General features: G+C 48.5%; 1 protein-coding gene across 1 annotated transcript; it reads right to left on the reverse strand.

Annotated features, from left to right (window-relative positions):
* Positions 1–5,862: 5,862 nt before the first annotated feature.
* Cck (cholecystokinin) lies at positions 5,863–11,748 on the reverse strand. Its single transcript, XM_031343931.1, has 3 exons — positions 11,658–11,748; positions 10,406–10,621; positions 5,863–6,244 (listed from the first exon to the last, which is right to left on the reverse strand). The coding sequence occupies exons 2-3, from the start codon at positions 10,617–10,619 to the stop codon at positions 6,111–6,113; spliced, it is 348 nt and encodes a 115-aa protein (XP_031199791.1). The 5' UTR covers positions 10,620–10,621; positions 11,658–11,748; the 3' UTR covers positions 5,863–6,110.
* Positions 11,749–25,339: the final 13,591 nt, after the last annotated feature.

Consider the following 25,339-nt stretch of genomic DNA (forward strand, 5'->3'; position numbering starts at 1 on the left):
AGGTCCGTCTTTTCCCTACTCTCTGGAACAATACAGAACCTACTACAGAACAGGAGGAGCCCAAGCACTCAAGACCTATACTGTTTGAGTTTTCTTTCTGTTGGGGTGAAAGGCAACATGACCTAAGCCTCTTGGGGAGGAAACTTTACAGCCCAACATTCAGGGATGCTGAGACAGGAGGCTGGAGGCAGAAGCTGAAGCAGATGGGGGAACACTGCTTACTGGATCCCTCTATGGCTTGCTTTGTTATATAGACAAGAAGCACACGCCTAGTGCTGGCACCCCCCACAGTGGACCGGGCTCAATCACATCAGTCCTCAGTCCAGTCTCATGATTGATGTTCCCTCCTCTGTGGTGACTCCAGTTTATGTGAGGTTGTCCCCTGAAGTTGACTATGAAGCACCTTAATTCTGCTAGTTCGGGCTCTGGCCCTGGTGTTACCTCTTCCAAGGAAACTTTGTAGACATCCCAGTGAGGATGTGAGTGGCTCCCTGTGAGGCAGGGGCAGCCAGCCTGCCAGCAGAAAATTCTCCACTCTGTTTTTATACTCTAAACACAACCTTAGATGCGCTGGGCAGAACTTAACATTTTCACTTTTTTTGGAATTGTTTTTCCTTCCACTTTTCCTCTCCTCCAATCTGGAAGGCAGAGGATGCTGGCTCGCTAATTAGAAGTAACCATGGTTACCAAGTTGTCTTCAAAATATCTTGAAGAGTTGTTTGGATTCCCCCACCCCCTTTTTGGTTTTAATTATACAGAAAGCATTTTATTTGACAGCCATCTTTGTTTGCTTTCTGGTGATTGGGTGATCTTCCAAATTCATTCTTTTTGGTAGTTGTGTTAAAAGCTCAGAGACAGAAAGAAAAATCACTCATTAAAAATATAATTCCACAGACTGAATTATCTTACATTTTCAGTTGGTTGAATAACAAAGGATGGAGAGCCCTACAGATTTCAGCATGGCCTCACAGAGAGGCATCAGCAACTTGAACAGAATGTGTCGGTGTCCACTCGGGACTCATGGGTAAGTTACTGAGCCTGAGCCTGAAGCTTCCCTGTCAGCTTCATGATTCACTCAGTAGTTAGTGGACACTGCATTGGTCAGTGTCTTAGTCAGGGTTCTACTGCTAGGAAGAGATGCTATGACCACAACAACTCTTAGAAAAGAAAGCCTTTCATTGGGGCTTGCTTACAGTTTCAGAGGTGCAGGTCATTACCATCATGGTGGGGGAGCATGGCAGCTCACAGGCAGCCATGGTAGCTGGGAGTCCTTCTAAGCAGGCAGCAGGAAAGAGCAAGACATGGGGCCTGGCTTGAGCTTTTGAAACCCCAAAGCCCACTCCAGTGACTCACTTCTGTTGTGACCCCCGAATTATTAATGCTAGCTCTCTGTGGTTAAAACCTTACCAAAGAGACTCCAGTGTTGTTAGAGACAGTTTGTCCCTGCATTCCTTTGGCAGAAGCTTCTCAGTTTCCCTCCCGGGCAAGCACAATAGCAGGCAGCTGGTCTCTGCCCTGCAGCCAGCCCAGGGCTCCCTTCCCGCCCTTCCCCAGCCCTCCCCACAGCTAGGAGAGAACCCATTCTAGTGTTAGACGGCACTACTCATAAACCCCCCTTAATGAGAACACCTCGTGGAGTACTAAAGAGAGACATCCTTCAGCTTAGCACCACCAGAGCTGGCACTCTTCCTTCTGATAAACAGCCAAATTCTCCAGGTGCCTGTCCTTGGGACCTTAAAGCAATAACAAACTCAAAGAAGAGTAGGACCCCACATTTAAATCATAGAAAAAGGTAATCAGAGGTCACAGACAGTTATGGCCCGCCATAAAATTAGTTCCTGAGAACCACAGAACAGAGACCCACTGATCCTATACTAGCTTCAGTTCCACCCTAACAAACAGTGACAGCATTTCACTCCCCTCATCCCTGGGTATCCTAAGAATCTCAGTTTTGTATATCAACCCTATGTTTTCTGGACTCACTTATCACATTCGAGCACTTGCTCTCAGTGAGTGCAAAGCATGTGCTCTGAGTCTGGACTTGAATAAAAGGCTCTTTTGTAAGTTACAGTGGACTTCGCAATTCTTGGGCTCATCTGGGTTTCCCATGGACTCTGGGCATAACACTTCCTCCAACAAGGCCCCAACTCCTAATAGTGTCACTCCCGGATGACCAAGCATTCACGTGTAATGTAACATGTGTGTAATTCACATGTAACTATTTAGACAGTTTTCACATCTTTAATACACTTGAGAAAGCCCAGTGAAAAATCACCAGTGTGTTCCTTTTCTTCCTCTAATGTTATCGATACATTCTGAGCTTTAAGAATCGATTGAAAATAGGAATCCATTTGCTTATTATTTGGGGGGTACACACATGGTATGGTGTGTATGTGGAGAACAGCTCATGGGAGTCAATTCCCTCTGTCCACCATGTGGGCCCCAGATGCGGAATCCATGCCGTTGGGTTTGGTGGCAAGCAACCTTACTTCCCGAGCCATGTCACTGGCTCCCTGTCTGGGTTTCGACTGGAGTAGAACTGAGGCTGAGTGTGGAGGGGCAGGGGTGAGTGTACCTTAGTACTCTGTCACTCTGTGCATGTCCCTATTGCATGACACCCATGTGATAGCCTGCCTTTCAGCTCCCTGTGCTGGCTTGATCATGCCCCTGTGTGTGTTTTACGTTCCTAATAAAATTGCTTCTAGAACCGATCTGCAACCTTGTTGGAAGAGATCCTGAGACACTTTCCTTTGCTGACTAATCCATTATACAAATATTTATTGAGTCCAGACACTATGGTAAGTGTGGAAATGAAATGAAACAGACAAAACCCTGCCCTATGGGACCGATGTCCTAGTAGGCGAGAGAGAACAAGCAAGCACTTAATATACGGTGTAATTCTGAGAGACGGTAAGGAAGGAGGCAAAGCAGAGAAGTTAGAGAGGGTGGGTCAGTGGGTAAGGCAGCGCCGAAGTACCTGGAAGAGCCAGCCGTGCTCGTCGGGGAAGATAAGTCCGACATAATGAGCCCGGAGGCAGAACTGAGTTTAGTGTTTTTGTGGAGTGGAGAGTGTGAGGGGCAGGGGGTGAGGTCAGACTCAGGAGTGAGTGGAGGTGATACTGCTGAGAGGGGAGCGCTCTGTCCAGTGGGATCCAGGAAGTGATGGGGAATCTGGAGCAGAAGCTGTAGCTCAGAGCAGAAGAAAGACACGGCAAATCCTTTTCACATTTGATAACAAATATTCGTAGAATCTAGAGCCCAGGGGAAATTAGTGAGGCTGCAGCTCTCTCTTTGCCTGGTTTCTGCTGTATTTACCTCCAGGGTGAGCAATGATTTAAAGGTGCCAGGGAAACATATTGAATGTACCTAGGAATGAGGCTGAGAGATTAAGAGTCTCCTTTGGCACGTGAGGCGTCTGGTCTTGTCAGTTTGATGAGATTTAAAGCTGCCTGGGAGAGACAGCTCCGCTATGTCTCTGAGGATGTTTTTAGAAAGACTCAACAGAGGAGAGAAAATCCATCCCAACTGTGGGTGGCATCATCCTACAGACCAGGGCCCTGGATGAATAAAAAGGAGATGCTGTACAGCCGCCCTTGTCTGTCTGCTCCCTGACCATAGATGCCACGTGACCAGCCACCTTCTGCTGCCTGCTACCATGGCTACTCTGCCCAAAGCGCTAAGCCCTTGAACTGGGACAAAGGAAACCAGTACACTACTGAGTCCTTCTGTGGAGCTCACCCCTGTGTTTGGTACCACCGGCACCAGTCCTTGAATTCACACACTGTCAGCTTTCTGCTAGAGCCTACTGTTGTATCTGGAGAGGCATTTAAAGGGAAATACCCCAAAATATGAAGAATCTCTGTTCTGGGGGCAGATTATTGACTTTGTTGATCTTATTGGCATGAGAGCCATACCCCATCATCTCTATATCTCTTGTCCTTTTAGACGACTACTTCCTACAGGTTCTTTATTAAGGAATTTGTTGACTAGCATCACCAAAGTGCACAGGTTTTGTATTTCTAGGAGACCTTGAAAACAGTGCCCACCTGCCTGGTGATTCAGAAGCCACTAATTCAGATCTGTTCTTCATTCCTTGGGTACCATTGGCTTTGTGTTCAATTTTGAGTCCTTCGTCCACCCCATCCCTGCCCCCACATTTGCACACAGGGTGTAATCTCTTGGTTCATGTTTTAGAGGGATACAGTCTGCCATGTTTGAAAGAGAGGATGATTGGAGCATCGGGAAGTAGAGAGGTGGATGCTGGGGCCCAGCTCGCTCTCTCCCTTTATTCCGATTGGGAGCCCAGCTCACAAATGGTGCCACATGTTTAGGTGGCAGCTCCATCTTCAGTTACTCTCTGGAAATACATAGCTAGAGGTGTGTCTCCTAACTGACTCTAAATCCAGTCAAGTTATCAAGTTACCAAGTTATTAAGTTACCATCACAAATGGGAACTGGATTCCTAATATCAGAAGCAGTCTCAGAGAGCAAATTGTCAGAGCAAATGGAGTGGGAACCCTAGGAACTGACAGTGCCTTGTGACATCTACTTGGCAATCCTTAATTTATACAGAAATCTAACTTGTCCTCAGGTTAAAGATTGCTCTGACCGTGTTTCTCTGAGGTCACCAGGAGGACTAAGAATGGCTTTTCTACCACTGAAGAAACCGTGAGGATCCCAGTGGGTAAAGGTTGGCCAGGGTGGGCTTGCTGAACGTGACATAGATTGGAAAAACACGCCCCTTTGTGCAGCCCTTTCATGGAGGCCTTGGTCAGGAGGTCTGAGAAGCTGCACTGTGGGTGGAGGTCCTTGGATCATCTCTGTGGATTAGATCCCTTTACTGATGCCCACAGAGATTGACCAGATTCTGCTCTGGATAGCAAAAGTCTGCCCAGCATGCCCTCTGACTGACTGCAGTGTGATGGGGCTGAGGGCAAGCTGTCACAGGCTGTTGTGTAACTGTTTCCTCTAGATTAAACATTTCCTCCTCAAGGGAACAGGGAGACTCACTAGGCTTATGAAAACTCACAGGAAACAAGCCCCAACCCTCATTATAAAGCTGATAAATAGAGAGGATCCTCTTCCATGGAATTGCCTGCAGGTTGTGCAGGGAGCTCTGAAGAGGCAGCCTTCAGCACTTGCCGTCCGTGTTGCCTGTGCTGCTTAGGTAACCCTGATAAAGCCTACAAGCTAGGTGCGGATGCAATCATTTCTCTGGTCCATCAGTGTTCTCTTTGCTTGGGGCAGAACAGGTATAGATTCCCTAGGACAAGTGGAGCAGCCTAGGCTTGGCTACATCAGTAGAAGTCTAAGAATAGTCTGAGGCCAGCAGCAGTCGCTTGGGAGTCAGCTTGGGCATAAGCCTCGACTGGCTGAATCTGAATTCATCTCATCTGAGGTCATCACGATCCCCTGGTGATTCCCTGCTCTCCAGAGTTTGAGAGTGCTGAGTAATGGAATCCTACTAGTCTAGGTGCATCAGCCTTCGAGTCTGGGACTCACTGGCTGGGGCATGGGGTTATCCATTTCCAACTTTCAGGGCTCACCCCTGGTCTGTAGAAGACAGGCTGTGGGGTGACCATTGCCCTGTAACTTATTAAAAGCTGAGAGAACCCTAGAGAACTTGGGGTGGGAGGGCTGTAAGAAGAGATCAGCATCAGTATAGCGGAGGGTGGGCCCTGGAGCTCAACCCAAGGGTAATCCCACAAGGCACCTTGCATTTACTGGGGACGCCAGCTCCGTGCCCTGCACTCAGGCCCTAAACCATTTCTGGAACCATCTATTGCAAGGCTTTGCCTGTGGACATCATGTACCAGGCTCTCCTCCTTGTCCCGTCTGGGAACTCCCACTGGGCACAATGAATGAGGGGCAGAAGGAAATTCTTTAATAGCATAGCAACATTAGGTCTGGGAGTCACCGGAGGGAAATGCTGTCTTTCAACAGTACAGCTAGGCTGAGGTGTGACTGTAGAGCACACTCTGAACAGACAGATTTGACATTAGGGACATAATAAATAGATACTCAAAATGTCAGACATTAGAGGCAAGGGCTCATGTGCATGGTTGTTTCCTCATTCCGCCTCCACCAAGCAGCGCCGAGACGCTGGCCCACTACGATGGGTATTCGTAATCCTCAACACTTCGGCGGCCGAAATCCATCCAGCCCATGTAGTCCCGGTCACTTATCCTATGGCTGGGGTCCAGGCTCTGCAGGTTCTTAAGAACAGACATGCGGCCAGAAGGAGCTGTGGGTAGAAGAGAGGAGAGAGAGGAGAGCCTTAGATCTGAGTACATGACCAGTTTAAGTCAGGGCTAAAGCAGTGGGGAAAGTGAGGGCATGCGTGCATTCGTGCATGTACTCGCATAAAAGCATATACCTATGCATATGACCATCTGTGGCACTCAATCTCTTCTCCATCTTACTGAGACCTAGCCTCTCCATGCACCTGGAGCTCACTGGCTGGGCTACTCCAGCTGGCCAGCAAGCCTCCAAGATCCTATCTGCCTCCCCATCCCTGGGTTGTAGGAACAGACCACATCCAACCTTTTCACGTGGTTTCTTGGGGATCGAACTCAGGTCTTTGTGCTGAGATGAAAGGTGGAGACAGAATCTCCTAGAAGCTAATGGGCCAGGTAGCTTGGAGTACATCAACAAATAACAAAAAGAACCCGGCCTCAACCAGGTGGAAGATAAAGACCAACAGACACCCAGGGTTGACCTCTGACTTCCACAGTGCACTGTGAAGGCACACACACACACACACACACACACACACACACACACGGAAGAAACAAAGACGGAAAGAGAGGAAGAAAAGAAAGAGAGAGAAAAGAAGGAAGGAGGAAGGAAGGAAGGAAGGAAGGAAGGAAGGAAGGAAGGAAGGAGAAAGATCTTTAGAGTGAGGACCAGTCAGATAGCTCAGTGAGTAAAGATGCTTAGTGCCAAACTTGATGGCATGAGTATAAATCCTTGGACTCACACAGTAGAAGAAGAGAGCAGACTCGTGTGGGTTGTCTTCTGAGCTCCACAGGATTACCATGGCACAGCTCCTCATGAATAAATGTTTAAAAAGTAATAGGATCCAACAGAGTCAACTAACTTGGACCCTGGGGCTCTCAGAGTCTGAACCACCAACCAAAGAGCACACACGGGCTGGACTTAGATCTACCCGCTCATATGTAGCAGATGTACAATTTGGTCTTCATGTGGATCCTGAACAACTGGAGCAGGGGCTATCCCAAAGCTGTTGCCTGTATGTGGGATAGTGTTCTAGCTGGGCTGCCTTGTCTGGCCTCAGTGGGAGAGGGAGTGCCTAGCCTGGAAAAGACTTGATGTGCCAGGGCCAGGGGGTGCAGATACTCAGGGGGACCCCACCCATTCAGAAGAGAAGGGCAAGGGGGAATGGGGGAAGGATTATGGGAGGAGGTGGCCTGGAGGAGGGCGGCAATGAGCAGGATGTAAAGTGAATAAGTAAAAAATTAAATAAAATTTAAAAAGTAATAGAATCAACTTCTCTTTCTATATGAATATTGTTACAAATTATTAAATTGAAAGCTACATTCCTTTAAAAATAATAACCAGAAGAATACATCCTGTCAGATTGAAATATTGACATATTGATAATATTAAAAAAGAAAAAAACTAAATGAGAAGTCGCAAAAGACAAAACTTAAATCAGCCATTTTGACCAAACCACAGTGATGTAACCAGCAATGGGTTCCAACCTGTGGCAACTGAGTGATCTGGGCAAGGAGGGGCGTGGTGACAAGAGTCCTCCCTCTGAAGGCAGATGGCATGGTCCTAGCCCACAGTGTCTGTCAGTGGCCTCCTGGGCTTGTAGACAGTGTAGCACCTTCTGCGCTGACTAAGGGTAAAGAGTGGTCCCTTAGGACCTTCATGGAGACTGTAACCCTCTCAATGGCTCCCACTGAGCTGGGGCTACAATGTTACCTTTTGGGCATTTTGCAGGCGGCTTCCCGACCATCTCCTGCCCACAGGCAAACAGCCTAAAGGATTACTTTCTGATGAGCCTTTGTGCATGTTCCAGTAGCAACCCTAATAAGACCCGTGGGTCATTGAAAAGAATGTAAGAAGCAGAGGAGGGATTTTTTGGCGAGAGGATGGGGGGCGGGGAAGGTTGAGGGAGAGAATAGATGAAGGTTGTGGGGTATGATTTGAATATGATATGTGTTGTACTAAACATCATAATGAAATGCACCATTATGGCATAATTAACACACATTAATAAAACATTTTTTTCAAAGGACGCCACAGAGGCAGTTATCCAGACTTACTGGATGAATTTAACAAGCTAACCTTAAAACAGAAACCACCACAATGAACTTGCTGTTCATTGTGTTCTGCGTGTTTCCTGCCTCTGGCCCATGCCTTCCCTGTTTGGGAACTGAGAATCCACTCAGTGAGGTTTTTTGGGTAGATAGCCCGGCCTGTGCAAAGCCCTAGTTGCATAACTGTTCACCACCTTTCAGATAAAAAGACAACCAGCGATATATACAGCCTGGTCCCTGTACAGTCACATTGAAACAGAGTCTATCCTCCTGCCTGCTTAAGAATTAGTGTCAGCTCTGAGGGCTCTGTGCAGCCAACACTTCTGTCAGGCCAACAGCCTGGCCAGTGCATGGCCATGCAACCTTGGAACATACCTCGGTTCTCATAAGCAACACAGATCTGTCGTGAGGTGTGGTGCTCCCACCTCTCCTGCCATCCTTCCCCAGGACTACACAGTGAAGAGACTTAGAACCAAGTCATGGGGTGAGGGAAGGGATCTGACTCCTTCTTGAGCAAACAAAGAAGAGAGCTCAGAGGAGCTTCCCGGAGAAGCTTCCCGCTAAGACCTCTGCCTAAGACCTCTGCCGGAAAACCCACTGTCATGTGTGGCTTCTAGGCAATGATTCAGCAACCAGGCTTTCTGTTGTATGGAATATTCCTAAACGTGGGCAAAGGGGCTCTAGACTGGCTGCTCAGTAAAGTCTAGAACACTTCAGAAGGGGTGCTGGTGGTCTGCACCAGAGAGCAGTTCCTACATGAGCGATCAGAGGGAATGGAGAGGGGTACCCCAGGTTTCCAGGTTTTCTCATTATCCAATTATTTATTTACCCATCTATCTACTTAACTCTCTCTCTCCCTCTCTCTCTCTCTCTCTCTCTCTCTCTCTCTCTCTCTCTCTCTCTCTCTCCCTCTCCCCCCTCTTTCCTCCCTCCCTCCTCCCCTCCCCTCCCTCCTCTCTGTTGAATTAGCAGGAAAATAACCTAGAAAGGGGCAGCTATAGTGGGAGTTCCCAAACAGGAAGAAAAGTAAGAAGTCCTTCGATTTCCTCATCTTATCTTCATGTGACGCTCTAGGAGACTCAACTAGACATTCCGTTTCCCCTCACCATCAAGCCAAATGCGGGCAGGGTTGACACGCCATGGGCTGTTCAAATGTGGGCAGGTCAAATTGGGTTAATGAGCCCTACAGAAAGGATGCCCACCTCCTGTGTTTTAATCCAGCTCTACTGGTCCAGGTTAACACCCAACCAGAGGTCACCATCCATGCCGCTGCGGATAAAGTCAGAGATGAAAGCTGCCTCAGGCCAGCCACGACTCCTGAAGGCTGCCCTCGGAATCCCAGAGCTGGGAGGGGATCTGAGTCGCTCTGAGCTCATCTCTTCTCTAAAAATGAGAGGTTCGGGCACAGAAAGGAACATAAAAGGGCAAGGCGCGGAATTGCCCATGGGATTCATGGAAAAGGCGTTCCCATTCGGAGAAGCTCAGCGTTCCAAGGGCTACAGAAAGGTAAGATACAATTCTCCCTGTGTGGTCAATCCCCACTCGCAGTCAAGGGAACGCTCGCTCTTGGTCCTTCGACCCATTCCTCCTGATCTGTACTGGGGGAGAGCTGCACAAGGCCAAAAACTGCTTTTTTTTTTCTTTTTCTCTCTTTCTTTCTTTTCTTTCTTTCTTTTCTTTTCTTTCTTTTTTTTTTTTTTTTTTCAGATCTCAGGCTGTCTCAGCGCCGACCCACTTCTTCCCATGGTCAGTGTCTGGTAGTCCCCAGTTCCATGCTTAAACATACAGCAGAGGGGATGGGGAGGTCTGAGGATTCTTACCAGCACCCGATTATTTTTTTAATGTTGTCCTAAACGGTGTTATATTTCATCTGAAGACCGTGTCAAAATCAGCTCAGAAAAGGGTCTGTTAGCTGGTTCCCCTTACCAACGAGGTAAGCCCCCGCCTACCTCCACAGTGAACACCGCCTGCCTACTGCACAGCGCAATGCAGCGAACCTCAGAGAAGAAAAGTGAAAATCTTGCTTCTTGTGCGTCCCGTTTCCTCCTCCCTGCCTGTGCCGAAAGGATCAAGATTGGAGTCGCAGCAGAAGCCTGAAGGGGAGCGGACACGCTTACCTTTGCGAACCTGCTGGATGTATCGCGCTAGCAGTGCGCCCAGGCGCGCTCGGGGCTCGCCGTCCGTCCCGGGCACAGCCCTCAGCAGCCTTCGGGGCGCCTCCTCCGCCTGCTGCTCCACGGGGTCCGTAGCTTCTGCAGGGACTATGGGCTGCGCCTGGGCGCCTGCGGCCAGGACCGCCACCACCACGCACAGACACACGCCGCTCTTCATGGCTACGGGAAGCAAAGGCGAGGAGCGTGAACCAAAGGCTGTCCTCCGCGAGCTCCAGCCCAAAGTCCGGCACACAGAAGTCGGCTGAGCCTGAATGTAGGGGCTGCAGCCGCGCCAGACTGGCTTAGCCGTAGCCAAGCGAAGTTCCTAGCTGCGCCCTGGCCACGGCGCGCCTCGGGACATTTCTGCCTGGCTTTTGTGTTATCTACACCCGGGACCTGGGAATCCAGCAGAGTTCGGATTTTCTGTCCGGTTCAGAAGCAGCGCCTCCTCCTGCTTTCCTGAAGTTCCAGGACGCCTTTGTAGTTCATCTCTTTTTTAACCAGAAAAGCACAGAATGAAGCGTGCGTGAGTGTGTGTGTGTGTGTGTGTGTTTGTGTGTGTGTGTGTGTGTCTGAGAGAGAGAGACAGAGACAGAGACAAAGACAGAGACAGAGACAGACAGACAGAACGGGGAGGATACTCTGGGAAAGAAATGCGGGAGATTAAATCTATTCATTACGTTAAAAATGGCAGGACGATGGGAAACGCCGGTTTAAGTGTGAGCCCATAAAGAGAGCTGTATTTATAGACATTCCTCTGCGTTTTACGGGAAGCCACTATACAAAGCAAAAGCCAGATATCTGTGCCCAGTCCTCAGATGTGGCCAAAGCCCCGCTACATTTGAGAACTGAGCAGACGGGTACTGTATCACAAAGATGTGATTTTATTCCCCAAAGCCCTGATTTTTTATTTTTTTTAATGTAGGATTTAGAAAATGGGCATCAGTAAAACCTCTAGGTAGTTTCTTTTAAATGATTGCAAAGTGCTCCGAACAGCAGGGAAGCCCTAAGGACGGCTCTCCCCAGCCTTGCTCACAGATGAACAGGTCTCTCCGCAGCAGTACCCACCCAGACGCATTTTAAGGTTATTTCTGACTCCAGGAATTCTTTCCAGCTGTCGAGGGAAGGAAGGCACAGAAAAAGGAAAGAGTAAGCGGCAAGAGGTGCAAAGCTGCAGGCTTCACACTCATGATTCTTGAATCGGCCAGCTACTTACCTTTGGATGGGGAATCAGCTGGCTTGGCGGTTTCCAGCAGAGAAGGCTGCAGCCCAGCGAAGTTGAGGGCAGGCTGGAGGGCGACTGCTCTTAAATAGCCCCGCCCGGTACGCAGCCAGTCATCTGCTTACCCAGTGCTGACGCAGTCCGGCAGGACACGTGCTCAGAGGCAGCCACTGGAGAGACCACCGATTGATGTGGCCCCCGCAGAGAAGGGAAACGGCCCAGTGAATGAGGATAGCCCCTCCCAGGCGGGGTCCTACTCTTTATCTAAAGAGCTTCCTTCCCACCTGTTAGGCGGCACCTGTGCAGAGTCCTCTTCTGGGAGGGTGCCACCCCCACTCCCGGTGAGAAACAGGAATTTATCTGGAATGGAGAAGCTGACCACGTTCAGGGAGCTTTGGGGATCAAATCCTTCAAGGAAACTGGGGGACCCTCACAGGCTGGGAGTCAGCAAATGTAGTTCTGGCGTGTTCTCTGAGACCACTTCAGACCTGAGTGGGCTCCCACAAGTGAGAGAGGAGAGTCGGACTCTCAATTTTTGAGAATCCAATCGTCCTGGATTCTATTCTTACACAGTTTTAAGATCTGGGTGCAGCTCCTGCCTTTCCGCGAAAAGCCTTTGGGGAAGGGTTTGTAATTTCTTTCCAGGACGACTTCCCACCAGCCTATCATCTACGGATGCTTTTGGTCGCGAAGTGGCGCCAGAGAGTGTCTCAGGCACCCCAAGCTCTGGCTGGCTGAGATGCTCAGGCTGGGCTCGCACCTTCCCAGGGAGCTCACTATCGCCCTTTCCAGTCTATTCCTTCTAGAGTTGTGGGATCTCGCTGGGGCGTGAGGATCTTGGCTGCAGACTCCTGCAGAGCAAGAAGGGCAGAAGCGGCTCCCTAGGCTCGCGTAGTCCCGCGACCCCCTGTGATTATCTATGCCCAGGGTGCTAGAATTTGCTGAGTCCCTCTAACTCAATTTCACAGAACACGTGCTGAGGACTCCCTACAGCAACTCTCTGCTGCTAATTTGTAACCTGGGGTCACCACCCAGCCAGGCCAACCCTGACCTCAACCTTGTCAGTCTAGGGTGAATGGAGAAAGGCTTAGAGACTCTTTCTAAATAGAAAAGGGACCCAGCTTGGGGTCTTCGTGCTGAGGGGACTATGAGAAGGCAGGCGATGCTTGGAGCTCTAGAGGTCTCTGCAACCTAGAAGTAACATGTTTTAAACAGCAACAGATTAAATGTTGTGGGGTAATTTCTCCACACAAGACAGCTCTGGTCGTAGGAATTAGCTGTATTTGTGACGGACCAAGCTTGTCCAGAAATGTGAGTACAGCAGCCTGGCCCAAGGCTGTTCACTACAATCAGAATCCACAGGCGCTGTCTGTCTGTCCTGGGCCTGTGGACTGAGATGTGAATACCGCAGCCTGGCACAACACTGTTCACTACAGTTAGAATCCACAGGCGCTGTCTGTCTGTCCTGGCTGTGGACTGAGATGTGAACACAGCAGCCTGGCCCAAGGCTGTTCACTACAATCAGAATCCACAGGTGCTGTCTGTCTGTCCTGGGCCTGTGGACTGAGATGTGAACACAGCAGCCTGGCACAAAGCTCTTCACTACAATCAGAATCCACAGGCGCTGTCTGTCTGTCCTGGCTGTGGACTGAGATGTGGATGCTTAGCTGACTCCTCCCCTCCATTGCTTTCCTCAAGATTTATGAACCGTGCCCAGCCCTGGAGGATGTAGTGTGACCAAGACCAGACAAAATAAATACCCACTCCAACAAACACCTCTGGGAACTGGGGGCCTGGAGCTGTGGCTCAGTCAAAGTGCTTGCCTGCAAGCACAAGGAACTGAGTTCAGATCCCCACTAAAGCCAAGGCCCTGCAGCTCATTGGCCAGCTTGTCTAGCCAGCTGATGAGCTCTAGGTTTAGTGAGAATCTTTTAAAAAAGGTAGAGAGTGATAGAGGAAGACACTTGGTGTGGCTGTCTGTACATCTGTACACACAACTGCCCATCTGTATATACAAGTTACCACGTTCTGACAAACATACACCATGAGAGGCATGCACATTAAAAGGAGTCTCATCAGGGGGAGGTCTGGAGTGAGGGTGGAGTAGATAACCTGAGGGGAAAAATGTTTGTATCAGGTCAGGGGAAGTCTGAGGTAAGGGTTTCCAGTGAGTCTGGTCAGGTGACATGGAGGTGTCCCTAGGGCAGACATGGAGACCAGGACAGGTTAGGATGACAGGACATGGGAGGGCCATGAGGAATGAAGACAGATTTGTATGTAGCCTACTATGCCTTTGTGAGATCTATTCACTATCACGAAGTGTAGCAGACACTATACAAGTCCTAAGTGTCTCCGGTAGAACATCTGGATAGCTAGAGCAGTAGATGTAAGCGGAAACCCACAGGCACGGAAGCAGCTGCCTCTCGCCTTTGGGGAAACCCAAGAGTTTGGTGACTGGGGCTGACTGTGAAGTTCTGGGCTGAGAGAGGAGGGTGGGTGGAAGTGTACCAGCCACACCGGGAGTTCAGGAGAAAACATGCCAATGGTGTGTGTCTGGCCAGGGGGTGGATGATGGATCCAGGTTGTGGACAGAGGGACACTGGAGGTATGGCCCAGGACTCTACATGTAGATGGTGGCTTCCCACCTGGAAGCTATAGGGAGAGACTCAAAAGGTGGGAAGGGAGAGAAGGGAAAAGGTGCATCTGTCCAGATTCCCAGGTGTGACAGCCAGAGGAAGGATGGGAGAAGGGTCCAGCACCTGACCACAGGCAGGGTCACCAGGAGGAGCAAAAGGTGTCCAAGACAGTTAGACGCTGGTGGGGTTGCTCGGAGAGGTTGTGGAACCCTTAGAAGCTCACCCTCACTGGAGAAAGTGGCTCACTGGAGCAGGCCTGGAGGGTGATAGGCAGGCCCTACTTACTGTCTCTGCTTCCTGTCCCACGGAGGTGTGAGCAGGTAGGAGGTCCAGCCCTATTCTGCAGGAGTCATGAAGCTCTCTGCTGCCAGTCTTCCCCACCATGATGGCCCATCTCCCTTTAAACCACAAGCCAAAATAAGTCCTCCCTCAAGTTGCTCTCTGGAACAGGATGAAAGGTAGTGTCCACTCTGTGGTCTCCATTGTCTCCATGCCCCAGACTCCTCAGTAAAAGCCCAGAATTTCTCCTGGGTGGACCCTTCCTGTCCCCCATGGAGGACTGCCAACATCTTGTCTGGATGTTATATTTGAAAGGAAGAAGTCACAAGGAGAACTCTATGACTGTTGGCTGATTTGGGAATCTAGGAATTTATTTCTGGTTTTGATATTTAAAATGTTGAAGGACAAACTGGAGAGATGGTTCAGCAGTTAAGAGTGCTGTTGCTCTCACAGAGGACCAGGTTTGCTTCCCAGAACCCCCATGGTGGCTCAGAGCCATCTGTTACCCCAGTTCCAGGGGATCTGACACCTTCTTCTGACTCCTCAGGCACTGCATAAATGTGCTACACATCCATCCATCCATCCATCCATCCATCCATCCATCCATCCATCCATGTGGGACACCTGTATGCATAAAATAAAACAAATGGATCTTTAAAAAATTGTAATGTTAAATGATGTTTCATTCGGTGCTGGAAAATACATGACATTTTCAACAAAGGACTTTTCCAGTCATGAGAGGCATCTCAACGACACAGGTCGATTTCATAGTGTTGGAAGCTTAGTGGGACATCGAGGGACAAGTAGGAGCCTGATTTATTATTCATTGGATTTCTGCTTGCCATGCCTCATCCTGTTTAATGGAGGTCAAGAGGCTGTCTGCTGTAGCCGCGAGGGCACTGGATTCAGGAAAGGCTTCTGTTTTAGGGCTTCTTCTCTCCTGAACATATTTTAGAAATGGTAATTTGTTGTGTGGTTCCCTGGGACAGGAATGGAGTGTCTGTTTCTTATGTGGATCTTCCGACTCCTGTCTTCTAGAGGGAAAGACTCCAGTTGGCAGACAGAGGCAGTGTAAGCAGCTTATTTAGCGAAGCTGAGTGAAGTGTTTGCTCCACGAGAGACTGGACCGGGCTGTCCCACGAGTAGGTGAGGCAAAGTGCCCTTTTCACCTCGGGTTGTAAAGATGTTTTTAATAAATATTTATGCTGTGAGGGTCATATGTATGGAGGAAAGTGACTCCCTTTCTCTCTCAAATCATGGTAAACAAGATCTGTTTTGTAGGATAGTTCTTCTCATAATTCTTTAGAAAATCCCACAAGGGATGGGTCTGAACTGTGAGGTCAAGTATTATCACAGGGTGGCGACCTTTGGTCAGCACACACCCGCACCGACTGGGCAGCTGGTACTTGCTTTCTGGAGCATAGAAGAAAACCTCGCTGTAGCTTCAAGCCACTTAACAGGGGACGTGCTGACCTCTGCATGCAGACAGACCAAAGGAAGACTCTGTCCGGTCCCACTGTGGGTGGCTCGGGGTGGCTGCGAGACCCCTGATCGCAGGTGCTTGTTTTATCCCGCCCTACATCTGCAGCCACATTGACGTAAACCTGGGCCCAGAGAGTTGTCCAGTGTCGTGATGGTGGATGTGAGCACAGGCTCACACAACCTAGTAGGACTCAGAGACAATTACACTTCCGTGTGCTCAGTCCTTCTTCTTACCAGGGTTTCTGTTCACCGCAGGAAAAAATGCTGAGTGTGGAAAGACGTACTCTGCCACAGAGGACAGCAAAGTGACATTTTGCTGCATGGCAGAGTTCTTCTGGCCACAATTCAGAAGACTGAGTCTACCATGATTCGCTTTTATAAGGTCCTTAGGCATGGTCATCAGGCTTTATCTGAAATAACTTGACAAGAAAGAAGGGAGCAGCCCTGGCTTTGGAAGGCAGTGCCCCTTTTCCTGGTGAGGGCTCGCTTAGGAGACTTTGCCTCCATTTGGGTTCCTACAGAGGCAAAACCCAGGACAAACACCTAGGGGTGGAAGTTGACATTGGATGGATTCCAGAAATCAGGACTGAGGGAAGAGGCAAGGGAGAAAGAACCAGTACATGTGAGTAGTGAGCTCTTTGCTTCTGGACTCTTGGAAAGTAGCTCGAGGCAGCCTTTGAGAGCCAGGAGTGCAGCCTTGACTGTTAGTCATCTAAGCTGCTAGGACGGAGCACCAGAGACCAGTGGCTGAGCAGAAAGTGTGTCCCTGGAAACTGGAGGACTGGGGCACCAGGAAGGGGTGGGACCTGCTGAGGACTCTGCCTGGCTGCAGGCACACTGTCCTGCTGGACCTCAGGTGACAGAGAGGGAAGTCTGTTCCTTGACTTTTTGTTGTTGTTGTTGTTTTACGAGTATGAGTATTTTGCCTGCAGGAATGTCTGTGCACCACATGTGTGCCTGGTAGTCAAGGAGGTAGGATGTCATATCATCACCACATGTGCGCCTGGTAGTCAAGGAGGTAGGAAGAGGATGTCATATCATCTGGAACTGAAGTTATAGATGGTTGTGAGCCACCATATAGGAATCAAACCCAGGTCTTCTGCAAAGCTGCACCATCTCTCCAGCCAAGGTAGTCTATCCTTAAAGGGCATATTTCACATAAGCAGAAGCATCCATGACCTAGTCATTTCCAAAGCGCCCATTCTAAGTATGCCAGTGGGGAGGGAGTTTAAAAAGATGGATAGTGCTTGATATAGAAAACTCTCATAAGTTAAAAAAGATATTAGTTGTTCATGCCAGGTGTGCTGATGTATACCTACATCCTCAGCATTTGGGAGATGAAGGCAGGACCATCAGGGGTTCAAGGTCATCCTTGCCCCCTCCTCCCTCTCTATATATCTATATCTTTATATGTCTCTATCTCTATCTATCTATCTATCTATCTATCTATCTATCTATCTATCTATCGATCTACCTATCTATAGTATGTGTGTTTGTGTTTGTGTGTGTGTGTGGCCAGCCTGGGTTACATGAGACCCTGTCTCAAACAATTGACCAGTGAAACAGAGAGACGAACAAAAACAGCAAAAGAAACTTACTTTGTTGTCCCCCTGGGATTTCTATGAAGCTGGTGTGGAAGTGAGGAACCCTCAATCTGGGGAGACCTTGAAATGATCCAGTTCATTCTAGAAACAGTGAATGGGGAAAGCCCCAGGCAGAGCCTATGAACAAGTTCCCAGGAGAGAGGTACCTTCTACCAAACCCTCTGGCAAGCTGACTCCTCAGCGGGACTACACTGATTGTGTTGAAGGCCCTGCTCCATTTCTGCTAGGCCATCGTTCACAGCCCTATTCATGTCCAGTTCTCACCCACCTCCCTGCATCTGACCAAACGTCCTTATGACTAACAGGTAAAAATCCTTGGAATATATTAACCTGACAGACTTCTAGCTTCCACCAACCAAAAGGTGAAGGATGGCATCAGGTAGCAGCTGAGGCCTATGCAGAAACTTTCCTGGTTTGCTGTGAGCTGCCTACCCGATGTTCCCCATCAACGGGTCTGAAGTGATTTATGGCTTTCTTTGTTCTGTTACTGTGATCTGAATCTGCATTCCCTAGACAGAGCCCAGAGTCCATGGTCTTTCATCTTTGCTCCAGAATAAACTCTCATCCTCTTGAGAGAACTGTGGTTTTTACACCCACAGGTTTAACAGACAGTGAGGAGATAAAGGGGCACAGATACAAGGCCTATTGTGCTGGGGCACAGGGAGGGCAATATGTCCTTGAGGGAAGGAGAGAGCTGGGGTGCTCATCATCTCCAGCCCCTCTCCCCCCAAGAGCAGTTCCTAGGGTATCCATGAGCCAACTGGTATGCAGAACAGAGAGGCTTCAGTTCTTCTGAGAGACCCATGGCAACAAACAACTGGGAGGGGGCACAGGCATTGCTGTTCTAAGGCCTGAGGAGCATTGAGGGACCGGGGCAAAAGAGCCTCACCTGCGGGACACTGTGAGTGCAGTGTTTATCAGATTTTACCTTACTTTCCCATATAGCTTAATGTATAGACTGTCTTCAGTACGTATTTGTTAAAGAGAATATTCTTTTATATAAATGTCTCACCAATGTGTCCCAATACAGGAATAGTGACTTAGCCATTCTGTTTGGTTAATTTTTAGCCGTCAACTTGGTGCAATCTCAAGTCACTTGGGAAGGGAACCTCAACTGAAGAATTATCTAGAACAGGTTGATCTGTTGGTATGTCTGTGGGGGATCGTATTGGTTATTAGTTGATTGGGAAGACCCAGTCCATCATGGGAGGCACCATTTCCTAGGCAGGGATCCTGAACAGAGGATCCTGGGAAGAAACTGAGCTGAGCACAAGCAAGCAGTGGTGCATGCATTGATCTCTGCTCTTGACCTTGGCTGAGCTGGGACCTGCTTAAGCTCCTGTTTAACCTCACCTCCACAACGGACCATAACCTGAAACTGCAAGCCAAATGAAGCCCTTTCTCCCTAAGCTGCTTATCATCAGGGTATTTTTTATCACAGCACCAGAATGAACCTGGAATAGTCGCCCATTGTGAGGCTTGTGTTGGGTGGTTGCTGATTGACCAGTGTGCACCAGTAGAGCTGTTAGTCCATGACATAGACTGGACTGATGCGACCTGTGGTGTGAATCGAAAGCCACATGCTGACCTGCTCGTTTCCCATACGTACAAGCTCGTCAATAGGATGAGTTCCTAGGTGTGGGATTGCTGGACTTAGAGTCTGTACACTTTCAATGCTGATAACCACTGACGAGAACCCTCTCTTACCCTTTCTTGCTTAAGAATGCTTCTCTCAGTAAAGCCACAGTGAAATGCTCTCATTTATAAGAGCTGCCTTGGTCATGGTGTCTCTTCATTGCAGTAGATCTGTGACTAAGACACCCTCTGTCAACAGCATTCATATTCCAGACAGGCAGCCCCAGCTTGGAAACTTCCTTAGGGACATGAAAGTTAAGTAAGGGTCTGCTGTTCTCCTGGAATTGGGGGGACATGTTAGGGTACTTGAGGTTCACTGGTGAGGAATTTGATATTTATTTTACAGCCAGAAAGAAAGGTTAAGATGGGTAGGCGTGGCCTGATTAGTCCCAAACCTAACAACCTAGGCTGCTCCTTAGGGCTGAACCCGTGCAGAGTGCCACATGCTGTTGCAAGCCAGTAGGTGGAGAGGAATGTGTGATGTGAGTGTGTGTGCCTGTATATGTGTGTGTGCATGTACATGTGTGTGTGTGCATGTACATGTGTGTGTGCATGTGTGTGTGCATGTACATGTGTCTGTGCACATGTGTGTACATGTGCAAGCTCGTGTCATGCACTTGTGCATCTACACACTACTTCCCTCTCGCCTGTGACACGGTGAAGGAAGGAGTTTACCATCTTCTGTGGAGATGGCTGGCAGCATCCTGGTTCCAGATGGGTTAGGAACTCCTGGATGCCATGCCCAGGGCTGCCAAGGACTTGCAGAGGAGTGAGAGGATGATTTTTGTCTGCCAGATTGTGTTTCTTATGTAAGAGTTTGGAGCTTGGAGTCAAGAGGAAAAGGAGGAACCCAGCCTTTGATTAAGATTTGTCAAGCAGACCTAGGATAGGGGAGGGAGACAGGATCCTGGGAGCTCCACTGGCAGGAATGACTCTGCTGGCAGGAATGACAGTATTCTAAGGGGAGACCTGGGCCTCTCCCCTTGGCTGTTAAATTTTGAAATAATGGACCCTGAGAAATCTGAATGTTCCCAGAGTCTCATGCTGAGAGTTAGGGAAACCTGAGTCCATGTTCCCAAGCCATGGCCACTCATGAGATGAGAGCTGTGTCTTTCATTTACAAGATAAATCTTTAGTGGGAAAGATGAAGCCCTAAGGATGAGAGAATTTGCATTTTCTGCCATTTCCCCAAGTATTGCCCTTCTCTGAACAAAGTCTGGTGTCAAAACAATGCTCAGGGGATGGAGAAGAGCTCAGAGGCTCTTGGGAAAGTCTCAGTTTAAAGAGGCATCTCAAGGCTCCCAGTCATTCGTTCTCCACTCTGATTCGGTTGAAGCAAAGGAAGAGAGGGATACTACACACACTGCTCAAGCCCACCAGAGCTCTAAAGTCTCCTCTGGCTATTTCAGGCTTCTGGTGGACGACCCTTTGCATAAGAGGCTAATTTTAAAGCGAAATTATGGATGTAAAGAGCAGGAAAGAGAGTGTAGCTACTTCTTGGCACGTCTTGTTACTGCAAGAGGTGCCAGGCTGCGAAAGGAGACGCATGTGCTGTGCTACAGCCGAGAAGCTCAGAAGCCAGGCGTGGGTGGATGAGTTTGCAGCCAGAGCCCTGGGACTTACAGGCAGTCTGCCTGCATGGAGAGGACACAGATGGGCCTAAAGACCCGAGAGAAGGTGCTGCTAGCTTTGGAGATGTGCTTCTATTTCTTTTTCCACCCATGAATATTTGCTTCCAGGCTTTAGAAAGAGCCTCACCACGCTGTGAGTGGGAGAAGCTGGTAGTCCCACTCAGGCCTGCATTCATGACTCTAGAGGCTCAGAACCCTTAAGCACCCTACCACAGCTCTCCCCTCTGGTTGGCCTGACTTCTGTGGGCCTGTGACTCCCAGTGTGCTCTTTGTTGGGAGAAGACTTCTATTATACATAGAGGTAAATTTCAGCTTTGGAGAATCAGTACCCTTCTACCTTCCCCATGGTGGAAATCTCCCTTTCTCTTTGGGAATTACTTGAGGCCATGTTATAGGCTAGACTTGAACTTTGAATGTGAAATGTCCTTCCTTCGTAGGCTGATGTGGTTAAACACTTGGCCCCAGCTGGTGACACTTTAGAAAAATTAAACAAAAAACAAGTTGGTTTGTTTATTTATAAACAGGATCTTATGAAGCCCAGGCTAGCCTCAAATTCACCATGTAAGATAACACACAGACACTCTTAAAGTCAAATAGAAAGTCTATATTGCCGGCCAGCAACTGCTTGGACAGATCATGCAGCCCCAAGCCTCATGGTACTTTGACTTTTATGAACAAAACCAATTCTGTTAGCAAGAAGCAAAGCTACAGAAACCAAAAGGCAAGGTTAACACACCCAGAGGTTTCCCTGGCTCCTGGAGCTCTAGGCCAGATCTTGATGGCATAGGTCTTTGTTTCCATTTTGGCAGGTGCTGGCTTCCAAGGTAGAGTGGCACTTCCAAAGTCCTCCGATGCACTAAGGTCCGAGAGTCTATTACAGCATGACCTTGAATGTTTGTCCTTAGGCCTCTACATCCTGAGGGCTGGAATGGCAGATGTGCAACACCACCCTGGTTTCTATAAGGTTGAACCTGGGCTCTCTGCATGCTAGACAAGCACTCTCCATACAGACTAGCCAGCATCCGTCCTCAGCTTTGACCAGCGTTAAGGCACCTGGATCACTGGTGTAGGTTTTCAGGGTTCAGAGTCAGGAGATGTGAAATCATGGTCACCCACAGTATGGCTCCCACAAGACCCAGCCTAGAGCCCGGTGATGGCCCTGTTCTTGTTTCTAAGAGAGTTCAGGTATCAACTTCATCCTGGAAGTGCCGACAGTTCCAGCAGTCAGCCTGAGACAATGAGCCTGGGCTGCCTCACCCAGCCGGAAAGGACACAGGTCCAGGATGCTCTCGACTCCCCAGCGGGGTGTGTGCTGAGTGGAAGGGGAGTCCTTCAGAGTGCCCACACTTTAATTACTTCCATTTATGAGAAGCGTGCTTTGGGGACAGCACAGTTTGTAAAACTAGGTCAAGTAGCCAACTGATGGTGATCCCACTGTGAAGTGTGCTTGTCAGGAGGGGCACAGCAATCACAAGATCTTTTGTGAGAATTGATTTCCTCTGGATACAAATTTATGTCATAGGAGTGTGTGTGTGTGTGTGTGTGTGTGTGTGTGTGTGTGTGTCACATTTACCAGATTTTTGTCATTTAAAAAATGTCACATTTAGCATTTTTGAAGCAAGGACATGTTCTACAATATGACACTTCACAGTTGCTAGACACTAGCTAGCCTATGACTGTCTTTGTCTTGGTCTTGCTTATTCAGTCTGGTGTCCCTTCAGCTGCGGGGGGGGGGAGCTTTGTATTAGTCAGGGTCCTTTAAAGGAACAAGCTGATCCAACCATATATGTATGTGTGCGTGTGAATATATCTATATCTATCTGTCTTAGTCAGGTTTTACTGTTGTGAACAGACACCACGACCAAGGCAAGTCTTATAAATGACAACATTTAATTGGGGCTGGCTTACAGGGTCACAGGGTCAGTCTATTATCATCAAGGTGGGAGCACAGCAGCATTCAGGCATGGTGCACAAGGAGCTGAGAGTTCTACATCTCCATCTGAAGGCTGCTAGTGGAAGATTAACTTCTAGGCAGCTAGGGTGAGGGTCTTAAGTCCACACCCATAGTGGCACACCTACTCCAACAAGGCCACACCTCTAAATAGTGCCAGTCCCTGGACCAAGCATATATAAACCATCGCATTCCACTCCCTGGCCCCCATAGGCCTATTTAAACACATGACTCTATGGGGGCCATATATAACCATAGCATAATAGAAGAATACATTTGGTCCATAGCATAAAAGAATAAAGCCCCCATAGTCGATAGCAGTCACAACAATGTTAAAAGTCCAAAGTTCAGTCTCTTCTGAGATCCATCCAATCACTTAACTGTAATCCCCAAAGCAAGACAGGAAGCCAGCTGGGCAGACTCCAAACTGCATCTCCATGTCTGATATCAAAGTGGTCTTCACATCTCCAACTCCTTTTTCATCTTTGTTGACTGCAACAAACTTCTTTCTCCTGGGCTGGTTCCATTCCCTGTTAGCAGCTTTCCTCAGCAGATAGTCCATATCTCTGACATCTCTAACATCTTGCGGTCTCCAAGGCAACTTCAGTGTTACAGCTTCTTGTTTCAATGTCTGGGATCTACACATGATCTTCTGGGGTTCTCCAAAGGGCTGGTGTCACTTCTCCAGCTCTGCCTTCTGTAATGCTCTAAGCTCAGGTTGATCCACTCCACTGCTGCTGCTGTTCTTGGTAATCATCCTATGGTACTTGAGTCTCCAAAATGCTGGGGACTTCCACTGCAGCTAGGCTTCCCCAATAGCCTCTCATAGACTCTCTTCATGGCACCAAGTCTCAAATCCTTTACATGACCCCTTCAGTCCTGGGCCATCAACTTCAACTGAGGCTGCACCTTCACCAATGGCCTTCCATGGCCTCTCACAGTGCCAAGCCTCCCCTGCTGTCCATGACCCCTTCGTGCCTTCAAAACCAGTACGACCTGGGTGACTCTTACACATTTCCAAGTCTACCTGCTGCATGAGGTACAACCTTGGCTCTCTCTGGAACACAGCTTCTTTGTGCTCTCAGAAAACATGTCCCAGAAGATTTCACCTCAGTGATGCTGGTCTCCTCTTAATCACCACTAATTTCTTAGCTCCCACTACTCAGCACCGATTGTCCCAGTAGTCCCTTTTATTTTGGCTCTAAAGTCAGAGCCATGTAGCCAAAGCTGCTGAGTTCTGCTGCTTGCTGGGGCTAGAACATGGCCCCCTTGTTCTATTACATTATCACCAACTTTCTGTTTTCTGAATCCATCACTGCCTAAGCTTGGCTGTCTTGGAACTTGCTCTGTAGACTGACTTTGAACTCAGAGATCCGCATGCCCTGAGCACTGGGATTAAAGGTGTGGTCCACCAACCTCGGATTTTAAGTTTTTCTTCACCTAGAATTTGCTCTGTTCTAGGATGGCCTTGAACTAAAAGATCCTCCTGTCTTTGCTTCCTATAATTAAAGGTTTATACTACCAAGCCTGGACCCAAACTTAGCTGTGTGGGATCTTGCCCCAAGGTCATTAACTCCCTTAATTCAATGTAATATCCATGAACACAGGACTCAGCTCCTTTTCACTTCCAGGTGCCCTATTAAAATTTAAACCATATATTTTAAATTTTTCCTTTCTCAGTTCACTAGGCTTGTTTTAAATGTTCTTCATGAGACTTAACCAGAGAACAAAGTCTATGATGCAAGTCTCTGAGACTTCCTTTGTCAATGCAATTAATCTGAGTCTCTCTACCTTAGCCTCAGGCAGACTCCTCAGACAAGGGCAAAAAATAGCCATATTCTTCACCCAAATACCACAAAAACAGTTTCTAGGCCACATATTAAAATTATTCACTGAAATCTCTTGGGCCAAGTCTGTACAATTCAAATCACTCTCAGTAAGAATGTCTTTCCATATTCCTACTAGGATAGCCCATCAAGCCCCATTTAAAGCATTCCACTGCTTTCCAAATCCAAAGACCCAAAATCCACATTCTTCCAAACAAAAGCATGGTCAGGCCTATACCCCAGTCCTTGGTACCCACTTCTGCCTTAGTTAGGGTCTTACTACTGTGAACTGACACCATGACCAAGGCAAGTCTTATAAACGACAACATTTAATTGGAGCTGGCTTACAGGGTCAGAGGTTTAGTCCATTATCATCAAGGAGGGAGCGTGGCAGCATCCAGGCAAACATGGTGTAGGAGGAGCTGAGAGTTCTGCATCTCCATCTGAAGGCTGGAGGCTGCTAGTGGAAGACTGACTTCTAGGCAACTAGGGTGAGGGTCTTAAGTCTACACTCACAGTGACATACCTACTCCAACAAGGCCACACTTCTAAATAGTGCCACTCCCTGGGCCAAGCATATACAAGCCCTCTCTCTCTCTCTCTCTCTCTTTATATATATATATATATATATA

Source organism: Mastomys coucha, unplaced genomic scaffold (assembly GCF_008632895.1).
Source record: "Mastomys coucha isolate ucsf_1 unplaced genomic scaffold, UCSF_Mcou_1 pScaffold23, whole genome shotgun sequence".
NCBI classification, from domain to species: domain Eukaryota; kingdom Metazoa; phylum Chordata; class Mammalia; order Rodentia; family Muridae; genus Mastomys; species Mastomys coucha.

What these genes read in the sequence shown, in the direction of transcription:
- Cck (XM_031343931.1), bottom strand. Translation starts at nt 10,619, where the DNA reads ATGAAGAGCGGCGTGTGTCTGTGCGTGGTGGTGGCGGTCCTGGCCGCA. An exon ending in CATCCAGCAGGTTCGCAAAG is followed by an intron (nt 6,245 to 10,405) that starts GTAAGCGTGTCC and finishes TTCTACCCACAG; the next exon opens with CTCCTTCTGGCCGCATGTCT.